Here is a 27981-nt window from a genome sequence, read left to right as displayed (position 1 = left end):
AAATCCCCATCCAGGAATTGACGGACCGGGAGAAAATCTTAAAAGTCGAGGCTGACCGATATACAGGTCAAAAAGTGAGGAAATTTAACCCCAAACTATGCAAGCTTCTGTAGGTGTTAAAATTATTTTGAATTGTGCCTGGACCTAAGAAAATACCATATATTCTTTATAAGTACCCCACCATAAAATTGCACCATACAATTTGTGACTTGCCAAAGTTTATCCAACATAGTCCAGGACTACAGATAGTTCTCGATTTACTAGAATGATTGATCCATCCTAATACAAGTAGTCCTTGACTTACAACAGTTCATTTAGTGACAGTTCAAAGTTACGATGACACTGAAAAAAAGTGACTTATGACTGTTTTTCACACTTGCAACCTTTGCAGAATCCCTATGACGTTGATCAAAATTCAGATGCTTGGCCACTGGTTCATAATTATGACGGGTGCAATGTCCCGCGGTCACTTTTTGCAACTTTTTTATAAAGTCAGTGGGGGAAGCCAGATTCACTTCACAACCAGATTGCGAACTTATCAACTGCAGTGAATCACTCAATAACTGTGGCAAGAAATGTCGTAAAATGAGGCAAAACTCAGTTAACAAATTCTCACTTAAATTTTGGGCTCAATTGTGGTCATAAGTGGAGGACTACTTGTATACTACAGGAAATTCATACCGTACAAAGCTTGGGAATCCTTGAGAAGTGCCCTTTTACGGAAAATTAGATTTCTAGTTTTGATGGGTGATTTAGCTTGGTATTTTTAGGTTAAAGTTCAGGAAGGACTTTCGGTTTCATTTTTACAACCGATAAAGATATATTTTAGCATATTTTAAAAGCAACTGATGATATTCTGGATAAGAGCAGCTATTTTAGACATTTCTAAATATACTCTATATTTCTTTATCTCCCTCGATCTCGTTGTTTTATTTATATACTTTTGTATGTTTAATTTTTTTTTAAAGCCAAAAAAATTGGCATTGGGATTTCCCCCCCCCCCTCTGGATTTTGTTTAAACCGATATATAGGGCTTGTATTTTATTGATTGCTAGCATAATTTGAACGGAATAAAAAGGAGGTGCTATACTGTAAGTTTCAATAATATAATACTTAATATAGCATAGTCAAAAGTACTCATAATGTGGTTGAGAGAAAGATTCTAAGAAACTATTGAATACACCAGGGGGGAGAAAAGATTAATTATCAATAGGTTTTGACAGTTCTGAAAACCTGACTACAGAATTTCTGAAATTCTGAGTAAACTGATTTTCATTTTAAATCATGAATGGAACAGAGACTTGGAGATAAGTGCAGTATACAGTGAAGTCAAAGGATGGCTACAGTTTTCTGAGGATGCTAATTTGTGACTCAAGGGATACACAAAGAAATGAAAAGCAAACCTCACTAGTACACAAGCCAAGATTTGGGATAATTTTGTTAGCTTAAATGCATCTGCAATCTCTGCTGCCTTCCAGATGGGTCCAATTCCTTATTTTTCCGCATACTTTTATGAAGTATTGCAAGCAGTATATATAAAACTTAACACAAACTACAAAAAAACAAAACAAATGAAATATAAAAAATACGGTGAAGAAAAAAGAATAGTAAAGAATAGAGAAGAGAAATATTTTTTAAAAAAGCTTCCCTCTTCATCTCAACAAGTGTAAACAATTTTAACTGCTCACTTGCTCTTAAAATACAGCAACCAATTCTCTTCATCCCACAACCCGTCCTTTATCTATAAACAAACCCTTAAATCCAAGTCATTCAATTCGGGTCATCAAAAGCCCATTAAGGGTTACCAGACGTAACATCATCTGTTTCAACCTTGATCAAATAAACCCACTTTATATTCCTACCCACTAATTTTAACAATCCATCTTTTCTCATGGTTAAGAGGGCCTTTGTGTGACAGTGAGTTGTGGTCTGCTTTCCTGGACCAACAAGTGACGCTCACATTCACCCACGTCCTAATCACTTTCCATCTTGATTATTGCAATGTGCCCTATATAGAGCTAGCTTTGGCTGCCAATTTGCTTCCATGCCCAATTAAAAGTGCTTAAAGCCTGACATGATTTAAGGTCAGGTTATTTGAAGGACTGTCTTTTTCCAGGTACTCCAGCTGACCCACATAAGCAGGGAGACATGTTATGGGTCCACTCTCTTAAGGAGGTCCATCTGGTGGGACCAAGAAGAAAGACCTTCTCCATGGTGGCTCCCTCCCCATGGAATTTCATCCCTGCAGAGATAAGATTGGTCCCCACCTTGGTGCTCTTCCTAAAGGCCCAGAAGACATAAGCTTTTGCCAGCAGGTGTGGGGACTCCAGGGTGATACGGAGCCCATCAAGAGGTTAGTTTGATTGATGTCACTTGTAGGGAGGTAGAGTTATTGGGTTTGGGGTTTGACTTCTGTAAGATGCCTGAAATCATTGTGAGTTCGGCGGCCATATCAATTTTCCTAAATAATAAATAAATGAATCTTTAATCCCTTCAAATAATGTTCTATAACTGGATTTCCTCTTCCTTTCTTCTTCCCTCCCTCCCCTCTTTCTTTCTTTTCTTTTTTCTTTTCCTTTCCTTTCTTTCTTTCCTTCCTTCCTTCCACTTTCTTTCTTTCTTTTTATCTTCCTTCCTTCCTTCTTCTTTTCAAAAACTTTCAGTGATCTCTTTTGTAGATCTCTTATAGGAAAATTATCCAAAGCAGTCCTCTGGTTAGCTGGCTGCACGTCCCCTTTCATTATTAAAACATCAGATGATTTCATTTGTACACCTAAGATTTCGTCATTCTCCAAATCATTCTTATATAGCCTGTCATTTTCAAATCCATGTTCAGATCCATTTCAGTCTCAAACGTGTCCCCCTTTTGCAGTAACGTTCACAGAGTCTATGATAGCAGACATTTCTGATATTAACTTCTGAGTCCATTATTCACATATATCCTTCAGTACATTCGATGTTAAAGTATTTTATTCCATTCTGCATTAAAGAGTTAAATGAGTCTGTAAATGTAACGATTAGCTAATCATTTTAGCTCCCTCTAGCGTCCAACCTTCAAAGTCCCACCATATTTTATATTTTATCTTACTTAGTGGCAGATATTTTGGACTCCGTCGTGGCCATATGTCGAGGACTATCTGTACATGTGGATAATCCCACAATCTCTCCTTTCTGTGGAGAGATTTTACTCTCTTCTTGTTGACTTAATGCTGTCTCTGCCTTTTTCAGGGATGTCTAGCTTACCACATTCTTATCGGAAGTTTCCAATGAGTTAAGTTCCAAGAATTTTCTAGTACCATAATTGTTTTGATCACGATAACTCGCTAATTCTAGGAGCTGAAATATAACAAATCTCGAGAGCACCAGACTGACTAAAAACTGACTGAAATCATCCACCCACAGGATATTCAAATAATGAAACATGTACGTAACTTTCTTCGAATTTTAAATCTATGTTTAGAGCTAATTTAGAACCAGTTAAGTCTCCAGGAATTTAATAAGTCGTAATTCACATTAAATATATTTATTATCGATTTATTTGCAAAAGATTAGACACACCTGTTCCGACTGGCTGGCCTGGCATAATTTTAACGTCTACCTCCTGGCATACATATTTCTTACTGGTTTTTTAGGGGGATTGCTCTTTTAAACTTAATTTTATAGGATATTGGGGTTTTAAATGCTGTACATTTTAAATTATTTACTTAGCAGTACAGTTCTGTATATCTTTTTATCCTCCTCTTATTTATGTATTTATCCACTTAATATTTTAATTGTTTAAATTTTATAGTCATTTATGATGTATTTTGATATGGACTGTACACCGCCCCGAGTCCCTTTCGGGAGAGGGGGCGGTCTATAAGCGCTAAGAAATAATAATAATAATAATATTGTGAGCTATTATGATTATAAAGTTGAAAGAAGGCATAACATTTATTCGATATTTATCTATTTATTTAGCATATGGCATATCGTATATGGACTATCAATTTATTTGATAAGTATAGTATTTTTAAAATTTAGGAATTATTTTTAATTTACCAAATGTGATACTACTATTTATTTTTTAAATTGTAGTGGCAACATATGCATATGTATATGTCTGTACCGTATTTCACCAAAAATAAGACAGGGTCTTTTTTTCCTTTGACCCCTGAAATAAGCTCTTGGCCTTATTTTTGGTCTTATTATTTTTGAGGTGCAGGAGGCAGCGAGTGTGGTCACCTCATGGCTGCTGCTGTGTTGCAATATTTTCAGGGAGGGCTTATTTTCGGGGGGAAAGGGTATGTAGGTAGGTAGGTATGTGGGTGGGCATATCGATGTCAGAAGATAGATATATATAATCAGAAGATATTTAAGGTAAAGGTTCCCCTCGCACATATGTGCTAGTCGTTCCTGACTATAGTGGGCGGTGCTCATCTCCGTTTCAAGCCAAAGAGTCAGCGCTGTCTAAAGACGTCTCCATGGTCATGTGACCAGCATGGCTCAATGCCAAAGGCACACAGAACGCTGTTACCTGCCCACCAAAGGTGGTTCTTATTTTTTCTACCTGTATTTTTACATGCTTTCAAACTGCTTGGTTGGCAGAAGCTGGGACAAGTAACAGGCACTCACTCCGTTACGCTGCGCTAGGGATTCAAACCGCCAAACTGCCAACCTTTCTGATTGACAAGCTCAGTGTCTTAGTTTATAAACACACACACACACACACGCATGCAGGTCTTGACGTATTCGGGTCTTTTCCCATGTAAGATTGAGAGTATAGCTGATAAATAAATGAATGGAGACTAGTATAGATCTATTTCAAGCTATTTAGCTCTCATCAGCTAGCCATACCCTTACTGGGATTCAAACCTGGGCTGTTTTTACATATTAGGCAGTTGTATTAACCTTTAAGCCACAAGCTCTTCTCCCTTATATATATGTGTCTGTGTATGTATGTGTGCACGCGCACACCCCCCCACACACACACACTATATCGCAGAAGTGAGTACCCTCCTTCACATTTTGTAAATATTTAGGTATATCTTTTCATGTGACAACACTGAAGAAATGATACTTGGCTACAATGTAAAGTAGTGAGTATGCAGCTTGTATAACAGTGTAAATGTGCTGTCCCCTCAAAATAACGCAACACACAGCCATTAGTGTCTAAACTGCTGGCAACAAAATGTGAGGGGGTGTACTCACTTCTGTGATATAATACACACACACATATACATACACACACACACACTCACACATATGTATGTAGGTATTATATATGTATATAAAACCCCACTTCTGGAAAATGCTACCATTTGGCAAATGCTAGCTCCCACCCCCTTTTTTTAAAAAAAAGCCCTTTTAAAAAAGTTGCACAATTGTCGGCATTATAGTTTTATGATCTCTTGACACTGAAATAAAAGCTTCTTTTAACCAGCGGTTTTTCAAGTTCTCCATTCAAAACCCCAGGATCCCCAGCAGCTTAATTTAAAGGGTTTTGGCCACCGACCAGCTGCCTGCTGTGACGGACTCCAGGCGGCGGTAACCCTGTATCGGAGACCAAATCCTTTAACAGTGTCGCCCTCTCCTTTCAAGTTAATCTGAAATATTTTGGGCCGAGGAGGAAATGAAAGGTGAGTTTCGCTCCCTTCCTATGGCACTAAGACTTCCTGAGCTAAAACTTTGGTTTGAAAGCTACTATTTCCTAGTCGCAATTCCCAATTGAGTCTGTCAGAGAGAAGCTGAGCGCAGCAGATACATGGGGAAAATAAAATAAAATAAAACAACTTAACCATCTGCTCAAGTATAAATGGTTCTTTTTTTTTTAAAAAAAAGGGCATTCTTCTATGCTGCTTTTCTACCTAAAAGAGCAAAGGTAGCTTGATAAACAAAAAGAAAAAAAATCAACCTACAATTTGATATTATATAATGGAACTTCAATTATCCTGTTTCCGCGAAAATAAGACCTCCCCGGATAATAAGCCCAACCGGGCTTTTGAGTGATGACCAACTGTCCAAATTGATGGACTGAGTCAAAGCTGGGAGTCTGCCTGGCAATAGGGGCGTGGTTTAAAGGTCTCATCAGGCTCAGTCCAATCATTGAGGGGATGAAGTCAACCCAGTCTGGATACTCCTCCCCCCATTATGGAGAATAAGCCCTCCCCTGAAAATATTGCAGCACAATACACAGCCATGAGATGACCAAGCCCGCCACCTCCTGCACCTCAAAAATAATAAGACCTCCCTGAAAATAAGGCCAAGTGCTTATTTCGGGGCACAAAAGAAAATTAAGACGGGGAAACACGCTATTTATTTTTAAAAAACTACAAACCCTTGCTATATATAAATGGTGGCCAGAAAACCCATCTGAACCAAGCGGTATATAGCAGTGCAACTCTTGGTTTCTCATTTCATTTACTAATTCTTGCTTACTAAGAGTTCGCTCTGGAAAATCTTATTTATTTCTTCATTTGATTGATAAAGCTTTCCGTCTCATATACATGATTCGGGGGGGGGGGGAGTACAAAATAGCGCTAGCAATAGCACTTAAGACTTGCATACCGCTTCACAAGGCTTCACGGTGCTAACACAGCTCTTAAAATTAAAACAGAAATAATATTTTTAAAAAACCAATAACCAAACAAGTATTAAAAACAACGAAAAAAAAGACCCATACAGGAAATCCTTAGGTTTGTCAAAAGCCCAATTGGGCTTTTGAGTGCATGAGCTAAAATAAGTTACCAAAGTTATGATGGTTGCCCCCATCCCGCCGTAGTTATAACGGCCCTGGAAAAAAAGGACTTATGACCAATTTTCACATTTATGACCGCGGCAGCATCCCCGAGGTCACGTGATCAAAAATCCAGATGCTTGACAACTGGCATGTGTTGACGACGGTTGCAGTGTCTCGAGGTCACACGATCCCCTTTTGCGACCTTCTGACAAGCAAAGTCACCAGGGGAAGCCAGATTCATTTAACAACTGTGTTACTAATGTAACAATGACGGTTACTGCAACTGTCACAATTGCAGTGATTGGCTTAACGACGACAAGAAAGGTCGTAAACGGGGGGGAGCAACTCACTCGACAAATGTATTCCTTAGCAACGGAAATTCTGGGCTCAATTCGATGTCGAGGATTAGCTGTCCGTATAAAAGAGGGAGATTTTTTTGAGGGGGGAAAAAACCGCTTTTCTTCATAAAGTTTTTATTTAAATTAAATGTTGCAACATTTTTAGGGTGCTACCAAAAGAAGGGCTGGTTTTCTCAGACAGTTATTTAACAAGGAACAGGAGGCGGGACGCTATAACTGTGATGGGGAACCTATGGGATGGACACAGGTGGCACGCCAGCCGTCCACCATGCATGCACACGCAACCTCCCGCCAGCCAGCTGGACTTTGGGTCTCTGCCATGCATGCGTGGGGGGCAGGGCGCATGTGCGGGGCACTCACATTGCATTTTGGGGGCTCATGTGGCTCCCCTGCACCCCTGGAAAGCCTCTTGCATCAACTTGGAAGCTAAAAATGGGTGAAGGGGGCCAAGGCGCATGCGCAGGGGGGGGCAAGGAAGCATGGGGGGCGTGGGAGCATGGGGGGAGTTACATGCATGAATGGGGTACACACGGGGGTCTCGTGCGCAATACATTATAGGCGAGGGGGCACACACACACACTGTTGTGTGCGTCCGTGCGTGCTTTTCGTACGCGACGCCAAAAAGGTTAGCCATCACTACAGTATAATATTCTTTTGCCTTCTTTTTTCTCCTTTCTCTTTGCCAGGAAATCACATAAGCTGTGGGATCTCTACAGTCATGGGATTGAGGAGACCAGGTGAGATATCCCTAGGGGAAAGAAATGGCGGAAGGAATAACTACCAAGCGACAAAGCAAAGGCTCAACACGCCCTTCTGCGATCTCCATTCGGGGAAAAGGGATTTGAATTTCTTTTTTTTTTTTTTTCATTTTATAAGCTCCTCAGCCCAACCGCTACAGCATCTTTAAAAGAACCTCGCGTAGGAAAAGATACAGGAAAAGATAAACGTTCTGGACGATCACAAGATAACGCTGGTTTAGCCCGAGTTGTAAACAAGCGTGAGGCAAGAAGTTTCCAAGTTGCACAAAAACACACAATGACGAAGCTCCTACAAGCCATAAAGCTTGAACAGCAAGACGCAATGCAAATAAAGGATTCTGTTGCAAATATTTCTAGCTAAACTTGTTAGCGGTTCCAAAGAATTCGAGCGGATCGTTGCAACACGCAGGCCCTGCTTGCTTCCTCTTGCATTCTCCCAATTCTTCCTGATTACGCAAGTACGGTGTCACACCCCCACACCATCACTCTGCTAAACAACTAATAGCCACTGTCAAACACTGTCAAACTATCTTGTAAGGCTATATTGCTATTATCCTTCTCATCTTTCCTGTTACCTATTTCCTTGTCTTCCTATGACTGTTGCTTGAATCTTACAATTTATATTGTTTAGTATCCTAGTATGATTCATATTTATTGCTATCACCGAATGTTGCATCTTATGATTTAGGATTGTATTTTAGGATTAGGATTAGGATCACTTTGTGGCTTGCATGTACACTGAGAGCTTATGCACCGGAAACAAATTCCTTGTGTGTCCAATCACACTAATAAAGAATTCTATTTTCTCTTCTCTTCTCTCCTCTTTTCATCTTCATCATCATCATCATCATCATCATCATCTAGAATATACTTCAGCTTTGGCATCTTCAATCTCATTTGTTTTCAGGCAAATGAGGCATTTTGATCCAGGATGTTCAACATTGGCAACTTCAAAACCTCTGGACTTCAACTTCACGGCCGGTTGGGGAATTCTGGGAGTTGAAGTCCACAGGTCTTAAAGTTGCCAACATTGAACACCCCAATTCTAGGCATTCTGCACAAAATGGTTGACGGTGCATATCTTGCCTATCCCAAAGAAGATATGCCAGACCGCTATCCTGTGGCCTCTCCAAATTTCTCCTGCCAGATACCGCCTAATGCCCTGTGTTCCTTTCTTTCTTTTTTTCCTGAGCTCATGGTTCATTATGATTAATGATTGTAACTATGATTTAAGATGTATGACCTATCACGTGTTGCTTGTATGTACACTGAGAGCTTATGTACCAGAGACAAATACCTTGTGCCTTCAATTATACTTGGTCAATAAAGAATCCCATCCGACTCCAGCCCATATTTTATGTCCTGTCCTATTCTACAGTTGATTCTATTCTGTTCTGTTCTATTCTGTATTCTATTCTTCTATTCCTACTCTACTCCTACTCTACTCTATTCCTACTCTACTCTATTCCTACTCTACTCTGTTCTGTATTCTTTTTCCTATTCCATTCCATTCCATTCTCTATTCTATTGTATTCTATTCTTCTAGTCCTACTCTACTCCTACTCTACTCTATTCCTACTCTACTCTATTCCTACTCTACTCTATTCCTACTCTACTCTGTTCTGTTCTGTATTCTTTTTCCTATTCCATTCCATTCTCTATTCTATTCTATTCTATTCTATTCTTCTATTCCTACTCTATTCCTACTCTACTCTATTCCTACTCTACTCTGTTCTGTATTCTTTTTCCTATTCCATTCCATTCTCTATTCTATTCTATTCTTCTATTCCTACTCTATTCCTACTCTACTCTATGCTGCTCTTCACCGCTCCACTCTATTCCATTCCACTCTACTCCATTCCATGCGACACCATTCCACTCCATTCCACGTGATGTGATGAGATGCAACGTCACTCCACTCCATCCCCATCCCCATCCTATCCTCCAGTCTATATTTCACTCCATTCCATTCTATTAATTAGCCTTCTGAAAAGACCATTAGGCTGCAGCCACTTATAATTTTTATTCTTCGAAGAAAGCATATAAACAGTTTTAGGATTCAGGTGCATTCTTAAAATCGGGGGAGGGGAAGGGGGGGATGCACCGGATGGATTCTGTAACGTGTTACCTTGCTGTGGGGTGTTTTGGGGGTGGGGTTGGTTGGTTTTTTTTAAATTCAACGAATCTTTAAAAAATAGAGACTCAGATAGTTCAGGAAACTCCACAGACTTAAGGGCATAGTAAAGGCCCTGCATTGGGGATCCCAGTGTCGGCCACATAATAGGTATAGTATATTTGGACAGCTCTGACTGAGTAACTGGGAATGGCACAAATGTCAGGGAAAGAGGTCCCTTCACCCCCTTGCTTAACTGGAAACACATGCGTTCGGAGATAGACAGGACCGCGATGCTTCAAGTGTAATCAGATCCTCCAGATGTACGCAGCCCAAGAAGCAAAATGATTACCAAACAACACGGATTATTACAAAGGAAAATCAGAGTCAGAACTTCAACAAGTTCAAGACCACCTTGTAGCAAAATCCTTCTGAAATAAACGCCTTTAGAAAATGATTTACAGGTAGGTGGTCCTCCACCTACGACCACGATGGGGCCCAAAATTTCTACTGTTAAGTGAGACAGTTGTCAAGTGAAATTTGCCCATTTTACCACCTCTCTTGCCACAGTTAAGTTAGTAACACGGTCGTTAAGTGAATCACACTTCTCCCATTGACTTTGCTTGTCAGAAGGTCGCAAAAGGATCTCCGGGATGCTGTGACCGTCATAAATAGGAACCACTTGCCCAGCGTCTGAATTTTGATCACATGACTATGGGGATGCTGCAACGGTCGTAAGGGTGAAAAACGGTCCAAAGTTACTTTTGTCAGTGACGTTGTAACTTTGAACGGTCCCGAAATGAATTGCTGTAAATCGAGGACTAGCTGTATCTTAAAAGTACAGAGAAGGAGTAACTTTTTTTAGTTGATTTGATTTGGGTTGTTTTTCTTTCTATGGTGACAATAAAACCAGAAATACAGGTCGTCCTCAACTTATGACCACTGTTAAGCCCCAAATTTTTGTTGTTAAATGAGACATCTGTGAAGTGAGTTTCACCCCGTTTTATAACCGTTCTTACCACAGTGGTTAAGTGAGTCACCGCAGCGGATAAGTTACTAACCCGGTTGTTAAATGAATCATGTTTTCTCTTTGATTTTGCTTGCTAAAAGGTTGCAAAATGGGATGACGTGACACAGAGACAGTCGGAAGTATGAAACAGTTGCCAAGCCTCTGAATTTTGATCATGTGATGCTGCAAAGGTCGTAAATGTGAAAAACGATTATAAGTCACTTTTTTTCGGTGCTGTTGCAGCTTTAAACGGTCACTAAACAAATGGCTGTAAGTATGTATTAGAATTTTGCTTTAAATGACCAATTCAGTGGATGGTGGACATTATGAATATTTACCCGAGTTGTTATGTACGGCAACATCCTTGTACAAAGGACCCAAATGATGCCACTAAAGGACCCGTTGTAAGTCGAGGACTACCCTGTTTCCCTGAAAATAAGACCTCCCTGGATAATAAACCCAATTGGGCTTCTGAGCACATGCGCTAAAACCCTCCCCCAAAATATTGCAACACAACAGCAGCCACGAGGTGACCACGCTCGCCGCCTCCTGAACCTCAAAAATAATAAGACCTCCCCGAAAATAAGGCCAAGCGCTTATTTCAGGGGTCAAAAGAAAATAAGACCCTGACTTATTTTAGGGGAAACACGGTGCTTAGTGTGGACAACTTTTTTTTTTTAAAAAAAATATTTATCTGATTCCTTAAGTTTCAACATGAATAATGTACAACTACATTAATTCTCTGTTTGTATTAGAAATACTCATTCTGAACAATTACATACTTAGAAAATGAATCAATGCCTCCTAACGGAAAACCAGCATCAAATGCCCTGGTTCGAAAGGTAAACATTTCTTTCTAATCAATATTCTTAGAGTAACTTTCCTAGTAAGTACAATTACAAAGACCTTAAGATAAGATTCAGCAAGATATTCTAAGCAACGCCTTATCTGCACAACTGGGGAAAAAAATGAGTAACACTGAGCAGATTTCCCCCCCCCCCCCTTTGACGTCTCTGCTCTCATCACATAATTCTTTTCGTTCTAAAATCTATCTGCTTGGTACCTCTGCACAAATTTCCTCCGTTCGGCTTCTGAAGCCTGACCTTCTTCTCTGGTTTTTGTGCATTTTTCCTGTTTGCTTCATTCTTGCCAAGTTCGCGCATTCTGCACACAGGAGTTTCCGTGTACGAAAGCAATCGGAGTCTGGCACTTGCAAAATGCAATGCCAGAAGGAACTGAACACACAATGTTGCACGAAAGGTACGACTGGCAGCTTAGCATAATGGTTGGCTCTGCTCCAGTCGTAAGTCGAGGACTGCTGTACTTGTTGTGGCGGAGCTGGCAACCAATTTGGACAGTGAGGAGGTTGGGGAGGAACATGGACCAGTCCTGGAGTCTGGGGAAGGCTCTGATGAGGGCTCTGTGTCAGAGGCAGAGAGGGGGCCAGAGCCGTATGCCAGTTATCAGCTGCCTTCGGAGTCAGACATCAGTGAGGCAGAGGAACAGCTGGAGCCTGTTCCCAGGGTGCGCATGCACAGAGTTGCCAGATGAAGGGAACAGCTAAAGAACAGGGGTCGACTTGGGAGTAAGGCAGATAATGAATGGCCCTTCTCAGAGGAAATAAGAGAGGAGCAAAAGGCACCTCACCTTAGGCATAGGAGTCAGCTGGGTGACTTTGGACCAGTCATTCTCTCTGTGACCAACCCACCTCACAGGGATTTTGAAGTGTGTGTGTGTGTGTGTGTGTGTGTGTGTGTGTGTGTGTGTGTGTGATCGTTCCAGCATAACTCTGGAATGCCTCAAGCAAACCCAAACATGTCCAGACGTCAAACTCAGTTGTATCTTTCTTGTTTTGTTTTTGTGTTTCTTTATGGGATCTCCTTATATCTATCGCTTTTATGATGTTCACCTTCACCAGTCCATTCTCCAAGCCTTCTGTGACTGGCAAGATAGATTTATTTAATTTTATAATTCCACGGTCTAGATGACCTCATGACAGGGAGATCAAGGAAAACCAGCACTGTACCTAATCAACAATGCTTTTTAGCTTAGCTGTGATCATTACCCATGCTGTAAATTATGATCTACTGCAGTGTTTCTCAATCTTGGCAACTTGAAGATGTCTGGACTTCAACTCCCAGAATTCCCCAGCTGGCTGGGGAATTCTGGGAGTTGAAGTCCGGACATCTTCAAGTTGCCAAGGTTGAGAAACACTGATCTACTGGAGTGAAATATATCTATTAATTCTCCTTTATCATCCAGCGTTGATAACCATTATATGCAAAACAGGTCCATTACATGCATTTAAGTAAAAAGGGTAGCTATAGCTTCCTATTTCTGCCACAGCTAAACAAAACAGCTGCTCTTAATCAAAACTGGACTCTTACAGAATAGGAGTTCTTGTCTCATCAGGCAAAAGTGAAATTCTATTTCTTTCTACGAATGCATCAGTTCACACATTTATATGACGTGGAAGTAAACTATCCCCTTTTAATATATATTTATTATGTTTTGTCAATGGGAACAAAATGCAACAGGAAAAAAAAACCCAGAAAAAACATACATCCAACAGTAACAAAAGAGAAAAGGGGGGAAAAATGTATACAAAAAAGGAAAAAAAGACCAATTTTCTTTTTTTCTCCCTCCTTTTGGGAAGCAAGCTATCCTGCATCTTAGGATACCTGGATAAGCTTAGATGTGAAGTGATGCTGGCTTGCGGAAGTTGTTTAGGTACCAGGAAAAGACACTTATGAAATCGGACAACGACACCTGCTGGCCACAATGAATATTAAAAGGATGAAAGTCTGAACTGCGATAAATAATTTCTGAGAAACACAACACAACAAGCCCCTCCTCAAAATTTGAGGACCTCCTTGACTCAGCCCTCCAGCTCTGGCTCCTCTTCTCCTATATCACGAGCTGCAGAGCGCATGTCAGAGGTGCCTCTGGAGAACCCTGGAGGGAAGGGGCTATCCTTGCCTTGAGGGGATGGGGAGGGGAAGCTGTTCCAGAGGAGAGGGGTTTCGGGGGACCTCCCATCACTCTTTTTGGGATAAATGGGATGAATACCTTCAGCAGGCATTCTCTGTGACCATGCATTGAGCGGGGAGGAACTGCATAGCATAGGTGGTCTCGAAGATACTCACAATTTCTTGGTAATATAAATTTGATAAATAAATAAATATGGCAATAGATAAAACGCCGTATTTTTCGGAGTATAAGATGCACCTTTTTCCCTCAAAAAAGAGGCTGAAAATCTGGGGGCGTCTTATACACTGAATACAGCATTTTCTTTGCATTCTGAAACTCTGCCCCCTTCACCAAAATGGCCGTGCATAGCCTTTAGGAGGCTTTCAGAGAGCTCCTGGGGGCTGGGGAGGGCAGAAATGTGCAAAAAACAGGCCATTTTTTTGCTCAAACTTGCCCCCCAGCCCCCAGGAGCACTCTATAAGCTTCCTAATGCCCTTTTTCTGATGAAAAACGGACCATTTTTTGCTCATTTTTGCCCCCCCCCCCTTCCAGGAATACTCTACAAGCCTCCTAAGGGCCATTTGTACCTTTTTTTGAAGAAAAACAGGCCTTTTGGGGAGGTTTGCAGAGTGCAAAAACTTTTTTTTTTAATTTGCCTCTTTAAAACCTTGGTGCGTCTTATACTCTGGTGCGTCTTATACTCCGAAAAATACGGTAACTAACTAAAGTAGGGTAGCTCTGTTCATATTGCATGTTAAAGTCTTTCAGTATATTATTCTATTTGCATTCCTGTGCTTTATGAGACATTGACCAATCAGAGACCGCCATGAAAGCTTTCCCACGCAATGGTATATATTGGATATATTTTATCTAATCAAAGAAATACATGAAACTGAATTATAATTTTCAACCCTATGAGGCTAGCAATGTCGAGAAAACGGGTCTCCTCCCAATTATGGGATCTCTTCCCCGAGTGGTTTTTTTTTAATGTAGTAGCCGATGACCCAGCGTTGCCCAGGGATTTACTTAATAGGGGGAAAATGTCTATAATTTCTAATGCTGGCTTTTCCCCCTTACCAGAAGGAGCCCCCTTGTGGAATACTGTGAAGCCGTTACCATGGCAACTCCACTGTGCTGTACAGTAGAAGCCATTTTACAGCAGTACAGTAGAAGCCATTAGGGGTGTCTTACACCCACAGTATTTTTCTCCAGAAAGTAAGTCATCTGTGTACCAAGTTTGGTTGAAATTGTGTTCCAGAGTAATGCTAAAACACACACACACACCATTTATACAAACATACACACACACATATATACATACATACATACATACATACATACATACATACACACACACACACACACACACACACACACTTTGATAACTTTCTCTCCTTCCTCTCTTGACACCTGACAAAACAGTTTCTTATATTCCCTAACCTGGATTCTAAATTGCCTTGAATATCACGAGGATAATTTTAATCCCGGAACACTTCTTCTACCTCTTGTGGTAATCCACAGTTCTTCTCAAACTTAATCTCACAATAATCTGTTTTTCAGACAGAAACTAATGATCAAAATAGCTTGCTTCAAATCAAGAGATACAGTAGTGAATGAGGAAGGATTCAAACCCATTGAATTATTTACACCAACGTGGTACAATAGGACTACTTTGCTGAAGGATAATAGCAGGAAGCCTGTGTATAATTTCAACACCCACCCTGTTTCCTTGAAAATAAAACCGCCCTGGCCAATCGGGCTTTTGAGCGCATGCGCTAAAATAAGCCCTCCTCCGAAAATAAGCCCTCCCCAAAAATATTGCAACACAGCAGCAGCCATGAGGCGACCACGCTCACCGCCTCCTGCACCTCAAAACTACTAAGACCTCCCCGAAAATAAGGCAAAGTGCTTATTTCAGGGGTCAAAAGTAAATAAGACCCTGTCTTATTTTGGGGGGGGGGGGAAACACAGTAGTTTCTTTCTTGCAAATTGCTAGGAAAAATCTTCCACCATCTTGATGCTCTCCAGACATTCACGACCAACACCCATAATTCCAAACCAGAAAACCATGTCAAGAAGTCACAGATCGTCGTAGGAGAGAGACCCCGCCGAGTCTTACATAACATTGACTGACATCTTAGGCAGCAACAACAACGAAAGCACAAGTAGAGAAATGAGATCTCACCTTCTTGAGACGAGACCAGAGGTGGCATGTAATCGGGGATATACTCCTTCCTCTCTTCCGCGTCTTTGCTTCCGGGCTGAGGAAACTGCAGCACATTATTCTTACTCACGGGGAAGGAAGGGATCTGATGTGCAAAAGTCATAGGTTCGATATTGAGTACGTAATCTTCCAGTTCGTGCAGGTTGACCCCCATAAGCTTAAAGGCTTCACCCACATCCTCCAAAATTGGGTCTGTCCGGCCATCTGGAACGCAAATAAATGTGAATGTCAAAAAACACCCCCAAACCTACCAAACATTTTTAAAAAGTTCACGTATCCGCCCGCCAAACAGAAGCGGCTTTTTGAAAAAGCAGCACTTCATTTGAGATGACCAGGGAATGCAAACTTTTTTTTAATTTTTAATTTTTTTTTTTGCTTTCCGCTTCCACGAGGCTGTATTTACTTGAGGAGCTATTATCAGGATTTGATTTTCCCTGCCTGGCTCGGCTACAGAAATGACAACCAAATTGCAATTTAGCGAGTGCTCACTAGAGCGGAAAAGTGGGATATAAAATAAATAGAATTTACTCGGAAGGCGACTCGAAATAGTCATATCAGCAGAATTTCTACTCGGGCCTGTTTAGAAGTCACAACCTCGGGGGCCAAGAATCCCGAAAGCAAGCAAATATACCTGGGTTCAAGCTGTCGATAAATATATATAGTTTTTCCCATGATATATATAACATTCCATCATACACGTACACACACTTATAACATGATCTAACTGTGATGGGAAACGAATGGCACGCAGTGCCCTCTCTGATGATACATGAGCTGTCGCCCTAGTTCAGTTCGGCCACGCATGCACGCATACCTCCCGCCAGCCAGCTGGTCTTCAGGCCTCTGCCGTGCATGCGTGAGGGGGGCACGTGTGAAGGGGCACACGCACAGGGAGCGTGTTGGGGGTCACGCACGCATGTGAGGGGCGAGTGCAGGGATCGCACGCATGCATGGGGGGCTCGCGCACAGGGGGTGCACACATTGCATTTTGGGGGCTCGGGCGCGTGCATGCTTTGGGCACTTGGTCTGGAAAAAGTTGGCCATCACTATGATATAACATTATATCATTATAACCCTTCTAATTCCATAGATAGTACAGGTAATAGCAATGGCAATAGCAATGGCACTTATATACCGCTTCACAATGCTTTACTGCCCTCTCTAAGCAGTTTACAGAGTCAGCCTCTCGCCCCCAACAATCTGGGTCCTCATTTACCGATCTTGGAAGGATAGAAGGCTGAATCAACCTTGAGCTGGTGGTGAGAATCGAACTGCAAACTGCTGGAGTTAGCAGAGGTAGCCTGCAGTACTGCATTCCAACCACTGTGCCACTTAGGACCCCCAAATTTCTGTTGCTAAGCGAGACATTTGTTTAGTGAGTCTTACCCCGCCCCCTTACAACCTTTCTTGCCAAAGTGGTTAGTGAAATCACTGCACTTGTTAAGGTGAGCAACACAACTGTTAAGTGGATCTGGATTCCCCATGGACTTCGCTAGTCAGATGGTCATAAAAGGGGATCACATGACCCTGGGACACCGCAATCGTCATAAATGTGAGTCAGTTGTCAAGCAGCCAGATGTAAATCCCGTGACCATGGGGATTCTGCAACGGTCCTAAGTGTGAAAAATGGTCATAAGTCCCCTTTCTCAGTGGCACGGTGACTTCAAATAGTCACTAAACAAATGGTTGTAAGATGAGGACTACCTACCTTTCTCCCCTAACTACTTTTATAAGGACTATCTATCTATCATCTATCTATCTATCTATCTATCTATCTATCTATCTATCTATCATCTATCTATCTATCTATCTATCTATCTATCTATCTATCTATCTATCTATCTATCTATCTATCTATTCTATCATCTAGCTATCTATCATCTATCTATCTATCTAAGGCAAATATCACTCACGAAATCTCCAGAACTGCAAAGCCTACAAACTTGAAGTTTGGCACATATGTTCCTCTTGGCTTCTAGGTGCTCGCTAAGAAAGGATTTTTCGAAATGACCATTAGATCATTAGTATTTCTTATACAGTAATTAACACACTCTGATGCTAAGGAGTTCTACTCCCCCTCCCCACCTGAAAAGAACTCTGTTCCAACTGCCAGTTGCCTCACATTCCATTACCTCAGTTCAAAGTGGCAGACGTTCCACTCCTTCACTCAGTAGTGAAGGAGTGGAATACTAAACACAATACTAAATGTTGGCACCTCATTAGAATGTCTACACCTTCCATCTATGGAACTGCTGACGGACTCAAAGCGGCGGGAGCGATAATCCCTTATGTCCTTCGATCACCGACCACCACTGACCCAACGGGTTGTGAACCAAATTTCTCCTGCATAGCCTGATCACATAGTTTCGTCACGAAGCACGGGTATCCAGCTAGTTCTTTATATTATTCATATTGTATTCTTGTATGGACTGCACCAGTAGAGGCTAAACCAATTTCGTTGTAAACATGATGTGCAGTGGCAATAAAGGCTTGGAACTATATGTGACATTCAATGCCTAGGAATTAAATCCATAGATTTTTAACATGATATTAAAGTGGTTTGTCAAATGCCTTTTTCAGAAATGTTTGATTTGTTTTACTTCCCAGTTGAGTGTTATAATCCTGCACTTCTCAGACTGTTCTTCACGGAAATCAACTCCAGCCAAATCACTATTTCAGTCTGAGTCCAAGTTAAGATACAATAGCCATTTCCATAACAATACTAAGCTTAGGAGTGATAAAAATAACTTGAAAGACTTGGATTACCAATACGCTAACGTAATATTAAAACATTACAATCTGTCTATTTTTTAAAAAATTAATCTTCATATTCTTGATTAAAAAGCGGGTTCTATGTAATTTATCTTGTACGTAAAGATATATTTTTAAAAAAGATCTACAGTTTACCCATGCCCGGCGTCCTTGAGTATCTCTCTACAGAACTGAACTGTTATCAGGCAGAATTTTGCAAATATTTTAGATTTGGGAATTGTTCCTGCCAGACTGCCAGCCGCCTGCAATTTGGCAGTTCGAAGCTCAGTGTCAATGTCATAGGTCATAAGAGTATCAAAAGAGAAAGTGTCTTCACTGAGCTGGTAATAGGGGCATTATTAGGAGATGAGGTGGTGCAGTGGTTAGAGTGCAGTACTGCAGGCTACTTCAGCTGACTGCTAGCTGCAGTTCAGCAGTTCGAACCTCACCAGGCTCAAGGTTGACTCAGCCTTCCATCCTTCCGAGGTGGGTAAAATAAGGACCAAGATTGTTGGGGGGCAAGAGGCTGACTCTGTAAAAACCGCTTAGAGAGGACTGTAAAGCACTATAAAGTGGTATATAAGCCTAAGTGCTATTGCTATTATAAAATCACACGGGTCTCAATAGGGTATCTCTTGTAGGGACAAGTTCTCCTACAGATGGAGACTTTAGTCATTGAGAACAGAGGAGGGTCAAACATCAAGCCAGAGTCTGAGAAATGGGGGTTTGGGGGGGGAGGGGGAGGCAGGAGAGAGGAAAGCGGTCAGCCATCTGCCCAGTTCAAACTGGACTCAAGTGTAAACTGGAATACAGCTCACCTCATTCTGGAATGCTCAGCTGCCCTGGGGCCTTTCTCTAAAGGTTTCCGGGGGGGCGGGGGGGGGGAATATTCCAAAGCAGCCCTGCAGAATTGAGTCACTTTCTCCAGAACTGCTTCTGACCATGGAAGTTGAATCAGTCCTAATAGGGAAAGTGGCACTTGAGAAAATAGGTGAATATTAGCAGTTATGTCTCACCTCTGCTTTTAGTTGCCCTTCGGAGCATCATGCTGGATAAAAAGCTCTAGGCACTTGAAACAAGGTTCGCAGAAACTATCTATCTATCTATCTATCTATCTATCTATCTATCTATCTATCTATCCATCCATCCATCCATCCATCCATCTAATTTAGAAACCACCTATCTCTTTCACAGAGAGACTCTGCGCAGCATACAAATAAATTATGGGTTGGCAGCTTTGACTTCCATATCTACAGATGAGAAAATGTTTCTGGACAAAGTCCTCTGGCCTCCTAATTCCTTCCTTCTTTCTCTCTTTCTCCCTCTCTCTCCCTCCCTCTCCCTCCCCTCCCCTCCCATGCATTCCCATCCATCCATCCATCTCCCATCTAATTTAGAAAGTGCCTTTCTGGTTGGGTGTCTTTGGGCCTGTCACTCACTCTCAGATCACCTTATCTCACCAGGTTGTTGTTGAGAGGAAAATAGGAGGAGGAAGGAGCATGAAATTATATTTGATGCCTTGAATTATTTCTAACAATAATAAAGGCAGGATATAAATAAATAAAACAATTCTAAGTGAAGTGTTATAGATGTATTGAATTAGGAACAGTAGACACCTGTCTATTTTTTGTGTTAATTAACGTCTCCCAAAGGACTGATCTTATATATTAAGTTGAAAGTTGAGTTGAGATCTACGTACAGCACAGACCTCTTCTCGCAGCTAAACTCTTGGAAGCCTTCATCAAACACATCAGCTCTGTGGACAGGTACATTAAGTTCACACACGAAGATGTGAAGGAAAACAGTCTTTCCTGGACTGTGCAGTGCACATTAAGGAAGACAGAAGTCTTGACACTTTAATTTACAGAAAACTCACACAAAGAGATCAGAATTTGGCAGTTTAAATTTCACCAGGCTCAAGGTTGACTCAACCTTCCATCCTTCTGAGGTAGGTAAAATGAGGACCCAGATTGTTGGGGGCAAGAGACTGACTCTGTAAACTGCTTGGAGAGGGCTGAAAAGCACTGAAAAGCGGTATATAAGTCTAAGACCTATTGCTATTTTCATTCTAAGAGGAACAAGAGCCGTGGTGGCACAGTGGTTAGAGTGCGGTACTGCAGGCTACTTTTGCTGACTGCCAGCTGCCTGGCAATTTGGCAGTATCAAATCTCACCAGGCTGCATGTTGACTCAGCCTTCCATCCTTCTGAGGTTGGTAAAATGAGGACCCAGATTGTTGGGGACAAGATGCTGACTCTGTAAAACTGCTTAGAGAGGGATGTAAAGCACTAAGTATATAAGTCTAAGCATGTAAGTCACATTAAGGAATACAGAAGCCTCAACACTTTAGTCTACAGAAAACCCACAGAAAGAGATCAGAATTTACGTTTTGATTCTCACTACCCACTGGAACACAAAATGGGAGTGATCGGAACACCACGCCATCAGGCTGAAGGTTTGCCTACCAGCAAAGAGGGAAAAGAAAAAAGATCTAAGCATGTCAAGGAAGCCCTCAGAAGTCCTAATTGGACCTTCATCAAAGGCAAAAAAAAAAAAAAAAGATCCAGCAGGAGGCTCCTCCATAACAGACAAAGAAGAGAATAACAAACGAAGCAATGTTGTCGTTCCATACGTTGCAGGAATTATCTGAAAATTTCAGGAGGATTTTCAACCAACACAACATACAGGAACACACTTTAAACCCAAGAGCACATTAGGGCAGAAGCTTGTCCTCCCTAAGGATAAAACACCCAGACACAAACTGAGCAATAAGATATATGCAATACAACACAGTGAGAGATATGCAGATCTGAACGTTGGAGAAACAAAACAACCTCTTCAGCAACGCACGGCACAAAGTAGGAGAACAAACTCATCAGGGCAAGATTCAGCTGTCCATCTGCATTTGAAAGACAAATGCTTTTGTCACTCTTTGTTAACGGGGTTCCGTAAATAATTTTAACAGTTGCAGTAATTCGCTTCACAACCGGGGCAAGAAAAGGATAGTAAAACAGGATGTAATTCAGTGAAATGATTCGCTTACCAACAGAAATTTTGAGCTCGGCTGTGGTCATAAATCGAGGACTAACTGTATTTGTAGCTCAGGGTTGAAATTGGGGTCCTTGGTGTCTTCTAAGCTTGGCTGTTTTCTTGAAGACATTTCATTAGCCAACTAGATAACTAGATAACATCATTGGTGCCAGTAGATTACTAGTAGCATTGAAGGTATTACCTAGTTGGTTAATGCAAGAAAACAGCCAAGTTGAGAACGCACCAAGGACCCCTCACGATTCCGTGGTTCTAAGATCATGTCTGCCAGCTCCTTCACTACCCTTGGAGATAATCCATCTACTCTTGGTGATTTTAACCCGTTTAGAGCAGACAGATGTTATCTTCCCATCTTCTTGCCTGTTTTGACCTGAGCGGTTGCTTTCAGAATAGAACAAAAACTTTATTGTCACTTGAAATGTACACTAATCAGCAAACATGTATGTACAACAATCAGCTGTAGAGGTGGTCAACAGTATTAAGTATCTGGGGCTGCAGATAACTTAACAATCTGAACTGTCTCTCCATACGTCATCCTTAGTAAAGTGTGCAAACAAGTGTCTGCATTTCCTGCATCGGATGAGGAGAACACATCTTTCTCCTCCTGTCCTGGCCACTTTTTACAGAGGCACAATGGAGAGTGTTTTAACAAACTGCATCCCTGTTTGGTTTGGTGGTGGCAGCAGCGCCTCAGGTAGAAAGTCCCTACAGAGAGTGGTGAGGACAGCAGAGATGATTATAGGAAGCTCGTTTCCTGTTATTCAGGATACTGCTTATAAGTGCTATGTGCTTAGAGCTTGAAGCATTGTTAGAGACCCCACACACATACTTTACGGCCTGTTTCTGGGAGGTTTCCAAGTATTTCTAGCAGGACTTCCGGATTCTGTAACAGATTTGTTTCCTATGCCATCCATATGTTAAACTTGCAGGATTTGTTTTTTTTCCGCTGTGTACATGTATACATCCGGACTAGACTGTGTTGTTTCTATATATATATATATAGTTTATATATATATATATATATATATATATATATATATATATATATATATATATATATATATATATATATATATATATATATATATATATATATATATATATATATATATATATATATATATATATATATATATAGAAACAACACAGTCTAGTCAAACTCGTCATCTTCAGGCTGGTGTCTTCAGCTTCGTGTTTGTGCGAGCAAAGCGTGATCGGAGCTGCCATCTTTCTATAAATATTGGTGTGTGTGTTGTGTGTGTATGCTGGCTTTGTTGCTGTAAGCGGATTGGTTGGCTGTGTTGTAACATCTTCATTAGTTGATGGAGTTGATGTTTGCAGATTAGTTGGCAGTACCTCAGCCACACAGGATGTTACGAAACAGCCGCCATATATATATATATGTTTTCGTAGATTTTCACGGGTGTAGGTATGCTGGTTTTGTTGTATTCGGGTCTTTTCCCGTGTAAGGTTGAGATTGTCTTTGCAACGTTTCGGCAGGATCTCACCTGCCATCTTCAAGCTGTGGGCTTAAAATGGGAACGGAGCTGCCGTCTTTCTGTAAGTCTTGGTGGGAGGGGATGGGGTGCTGGCTTTGTTTCAGTAAGTGGAATGATTGGTTGTGTGGTTGTATCATGATTGGTAGATTGGTGCTGATTGGTGCAGGCTGCGTGTGCATTGTTGTTTTGTATTGTAACGGCTTGGGTGGTGGGTGGTGTTCGTTTGTTGGCTAGGGCTGGTTTCCAGATGTTTGGTAGGCGGGAGGTATCATCACGTTTGTTCATGTTGTGGGGGTGTTTCTCTATTTCGATGGCTTCCATGATTATTCTCTTGTGGAGGTGTTCTGTTTTGACAAAATCCAGCTAGAAAACCAAGGAGTCTACAAAATACCATGCAAAATCTGCCCAGCAATATACATAGGACAACCAAACAGAAGGATAAATGCACGCATCACAGAACACAAGAACGCAGTAAGAAAAAAAGAAAAAACTTCCTCCCTTTTCCAGCACCTTAAAGCTACAGGACATGAAATCAACTTTGAAGGAGCCAGGTTAATCTCCAAAACAGAACACCTCCACAAGAGAATAATCATGGAAGCCATCGAAATAGAGAAACACCCCCACAACATGAACAAACGTGATGATACCTCCCGCCTACCAAACATCTGGAAACCAGCCCTAGCCAACAAACGAACACCACCCACCACCCAAGCCGTTACAATACAAAACAACAATGCACACACAGCCTGCACCAATCAGCACCAATCTACCAATCATGATACAACCACACAACCAATCATTCCACTTACTGAAACAAAGCCAGCACCCCATCCCCTCCCACCAAGACTTACAGAAAGACGGCAGCTCCGTTCCCATTTTAAGCCCACGCTTGAAGATGGCAGGTGAGATCCTGCCGAAACGTTGCAAAGACAATCTCAACCTTACACGGGAAAAGACCCGAATACAACAAAACCAGCATATACATACATACATACATACATACATACATACATACATACATACATATATATATATATAAACCATTATGCATACATACACAGTACATCACAGAAGTGAGTATACCTCCTCATATTTTGTAAATCTTTAAGTATATCTTGCCAGCAGTTTAGACATTAATGGCTATATGCTGCTTTATTTTGAGAGGACAGCACATTTACTCTGTTATACAAGGTGCATACTCACTACTCTACATTGTAACAAAGCGTCATTTCTTCAGTGTTGTCACATGAAAAGATATGCTTAAATATTTACAAACTGTGAGGGGGTGTAATCACTTCTGTGAGACAGACAGACAGACAGACAGACAGACAGACACACACACACACACACACACACACGGCCAGTGTTTCGCAACCGTGGCAACTTTTAAGTTGTGTGGACTTCAACTCCCAGCATTCCCCAGCCAGCTACCTCCACTGCCTGGACCGAGGCTGCCGGCGCTACGTAGCCTGGGGAATGCTGGGAGTTGAAGTCCACCGGCTCTTAAAAGTTGCCACGGTTGGGAAACATTGGCGTTGGACTGTTTCCCCCCCTTTTTTTTCTTCTTCTTCTGGCGGTTGGCTTGCCCTCGGTCACCACGGCAACGCCTCTTTCCGCCTCGCGCCGTCTCCATGACAACCCCCGCGAGCGAGCACCCAGCCCCCTCCTCCTCCTCCTCCTCCTCCTGCCCCTTACGCCTCCGTCCCTCACTCACAGAGCTCGCAGTAGCGCCGGCAGCCGCGGCCCAAGGAGTGGAGGTAACGCTGAAGCACGTCGGTGAGGAGGTCGCAGGCGGAAAGCTGCACCGAGTCCCATCCCAGCGCCTGGCACACCTGCGCCACCGACACGCGGAGCAGCCACCGCGAGTAGCTCTCCGACATCTTCGCCTCACTGATGCTCCGGGCCCGGCAAGGCCCAGAGCGCCGCCATGGCCCCAGCGGAAGAAACAGACCCCTTCACGCCGCCGCCGTTACTGCCGTTGCAGTGGCCGCCATCTTGGAGTCACCTGGCGGCCTTGCAGGCCGCGGCAGCCGAGCGCGGAGCGCATCGATCGCGCGCGTGCGCCATGGCGCTCTCGGCCCATCGAGAGCTCGGGCTTCGTTTCCTTTGGCCTCCCTGCGGCTGGTTTTTTTTTTTGAAAGGTGGATCGAACACGGGTTCCAAGTGGGTCGTATGAATGTGGCGTGCTGGTTTCTTTCTTTTCTTTCTTTTTTGCAGCTCTTCTTTCTGGAATACCCTATTTGGAGCGCCAGACTTATCTGGGTATGCTTACCTTAGTTTTAATTATATCCTATTTATTTCATACCTTCTAGGTCTGGATGGATGGATAGAAAGAGAGAGAGAAGGAGAAAGAGATTATAGATACGCAGATAGGTAGATAGAGGTAGGTTGAAGAAAGAGATGATAGATTAGATAGATAGATAGATAGATAGATAGATAGATAGATAGATAGATAGATAGATAGATAGATAGATAGATGATAGATAGATAGATAGATAGATAGATGATAGAAGATAGATAATAGATAGAGAGAGAGAGAGGGAGGAAGAATGGAAGGAGAGATAGAAATAGATGATAGATAGGCAGGTAGGTAAATAGATGTAGGTAAATAGAAGAAAGGAGAGATGGGATAGATGGATGGATAGATGATAGATAGAGAGGGAGAGGGGAAATGGAAGGAGAGATAGAAATAGATGATAGATACGGAGGTAGGTAGGTAGATGTAGGTAGGTAAATAGAAGAAAGGATAGGATAGATGGTTGGATAGATGATGGATGGATGGATGGGAGGAGAGATAGGAGAAATAGATAATAGATATGCAGGTAGGTAGGTAGAGCTAGGTAGAAGGAGAAATGGATGGATAGATCAAATGAAAGAATGAAATAATCTGAACTTGCTGGCTGAGGAGAGGAATTTGGAATCATACTTTAATATGAAATTCAGCGAATCTGTGACTGCTGCAGTAATGAAATTCCATGCTTGAAATCCTTATGAAACTTTGACTTGGGGTTTTGCTGATTAGATCTAGGTTTGGTGTTACATTATAGAAATAACTAGCATATATTATTATATTAAAGCAAAAAGTGGAGGTTTTCACATTGCACCAAGAGGAGTTGGAAGTCCATGCTTTTTTTCCCTCCCTCTACCCTACACTTTTTCTCCCCCGTTTTTCCTCCCCAATTTTTCCTTCATTTTCATTCTTCTTTAGAGTTTTGTATTTTATGCTTTGATAAACCAATAAAACATTTTGAACCCAAAATCTTTAGTGATAGCTTTATATATACATCCACGGAGACCGCTTTGAATTCGGGTCAAAAAAAAAAAAGATAGACTTAGAAAAAGGTGCTTTTTTAAAAAAAGGATATCCCAAACTACTAGGTGAATAGAAGAGCTCCTGGCTGAGAAAATACGACGACACTATTGTACCTTAGCTTCTTAAGAGACTTAACCTGAGAGGCAGCTTTTGATTCAGTGGCCATAGAATTACACGGCTAAGAAGCTGTCACTGTTGGATCGATGCTGCTTAGCTCCCAGGATTTTATCTGACTAGTCGCTCTGTGGCACGCAATATCGACTAAATGGCTCTTGGCAGATCCAGTCTCAAGATTCTTTTCCACTTTAGACTTAAAGCCTCTTGCGTGACACAACGGTGTGATTATATTTCTTCCCTGTCCTAGAATTCACCAGGGCATATATAAATATATAAAATCGGATTTAGATCCCAGGATAGGCTTCCACCAGGTTGGAGACAAGATTGTCACGGGGAAAATCTATCGATGCTGTTGCTAGAAGGCCGAAAATGACTTGATGACCCATCTGTGGAAATTTCCCGGTTTATCCTAACTTGAAAAGTAAATATCTTTTGGGGTTTTGGTTTGTAGCAGCGGTGACCATTTGTTTCCGTCTTGTACTTTTTTAATGAAAAGAAGGACTAAGGGTGACACGACTGCAGTGTTCCAGCATTTGAGGAGCTACCATAAAGAAGACCTATTTTCCTATTCTCCAAAGCACCCGAAGGCAGAAAAAGGAGCAATGGATGGAAACTAATCAAGGAGAGAAGCAACCTGGAATTAAGGAGAACCTTCCTGACAGTGAGGACAATTAACCAGTGGAACAACTTGCCTCCAGAAGTTGTGGGTGCTTCATCGCTGGAGGTTTTTAAGAAGATATCGGACAGCCATTTGTCTGAAATGGTATACAGCAGAGGTGTCAAACTCAAATTTCATTGAGGGCTGCATCAGGGTTGTTTGCCTTCAGGGGGCTGGGGTAGGCGTGGGCAGCTCGACGTCACTCGTATCAGGGGTGCCGGTGGAAGCCCGAGTGCTCTGCCAGCAAAAATGGGGGCCCGAGCTTTTCTTTTTGGCTGCGACAAGCCTCTTGCAGCCCTCTGCCTGTGGAAATGGAGTACGGGAGGGCCAAGCACTCCTGAGTTCCGTTTTTGCTGGCAGAGGCACCTTTGCAGTTCCCAGGGCACTCCCGCAAGCCAGATCTAAGCACCCTGCGGGCCAAATCTGGGCCCTGGGCCTTGAGTTT

At 41.9% G+C, this 27981-nt stretch overlaps 1 protein-coding gene across 2 annotated transcripts in view; it reads right to left on the bottom strand.

Moving 5' to 3' along the window:
- The window catches only part of TAF3 (TATA-box binding protein associated factor 3), a 185213-nt gene extending 159756 nt beyond the window's left edge, over positions 1 to 25457 (bottom strand). For both annotated transcript variants that reach the window (XM_081958070.1, XM_081958069.1), the window contains exons 1-2: positions 25163 to 25457; positions 16113 to 16355 (exon numbers count right to left, since the gene is read on the bottom strand). In XM_081958070.1, coding sequence (XP_081814196.1) covers positions 16113 to 16355; positions 25163 to 25328 — 409 coding nt within the window. In that variant the 5' untranslated portion in view covers positions 25329 to 25457. The remainder of the gene's footprint in view (positions 1 to 16112; positions 16356 to 25162) is intronic.
- Between the last annotated feature and the right edge of the window lie 2524 nt (positions 25458 to 27981).

This window comes from Natrix helvetica (genome assembly GCF_964273705.1).
Source record: "Natrix helvetica genome assembly, chromosome: 6".
Classification (NCBI taxonomy): domain Eukaryota; kingdom Metazoa; phylum Chordata; class Lepidosauria; order Squamata; family Natricidae; genus Natrix; species Natrix helvetica.
The sequence above is the reverse complement of the archived record's forward strand: the minus strand, read 5'-3'. Positions and strand labels throughout refer to the sequence as shown.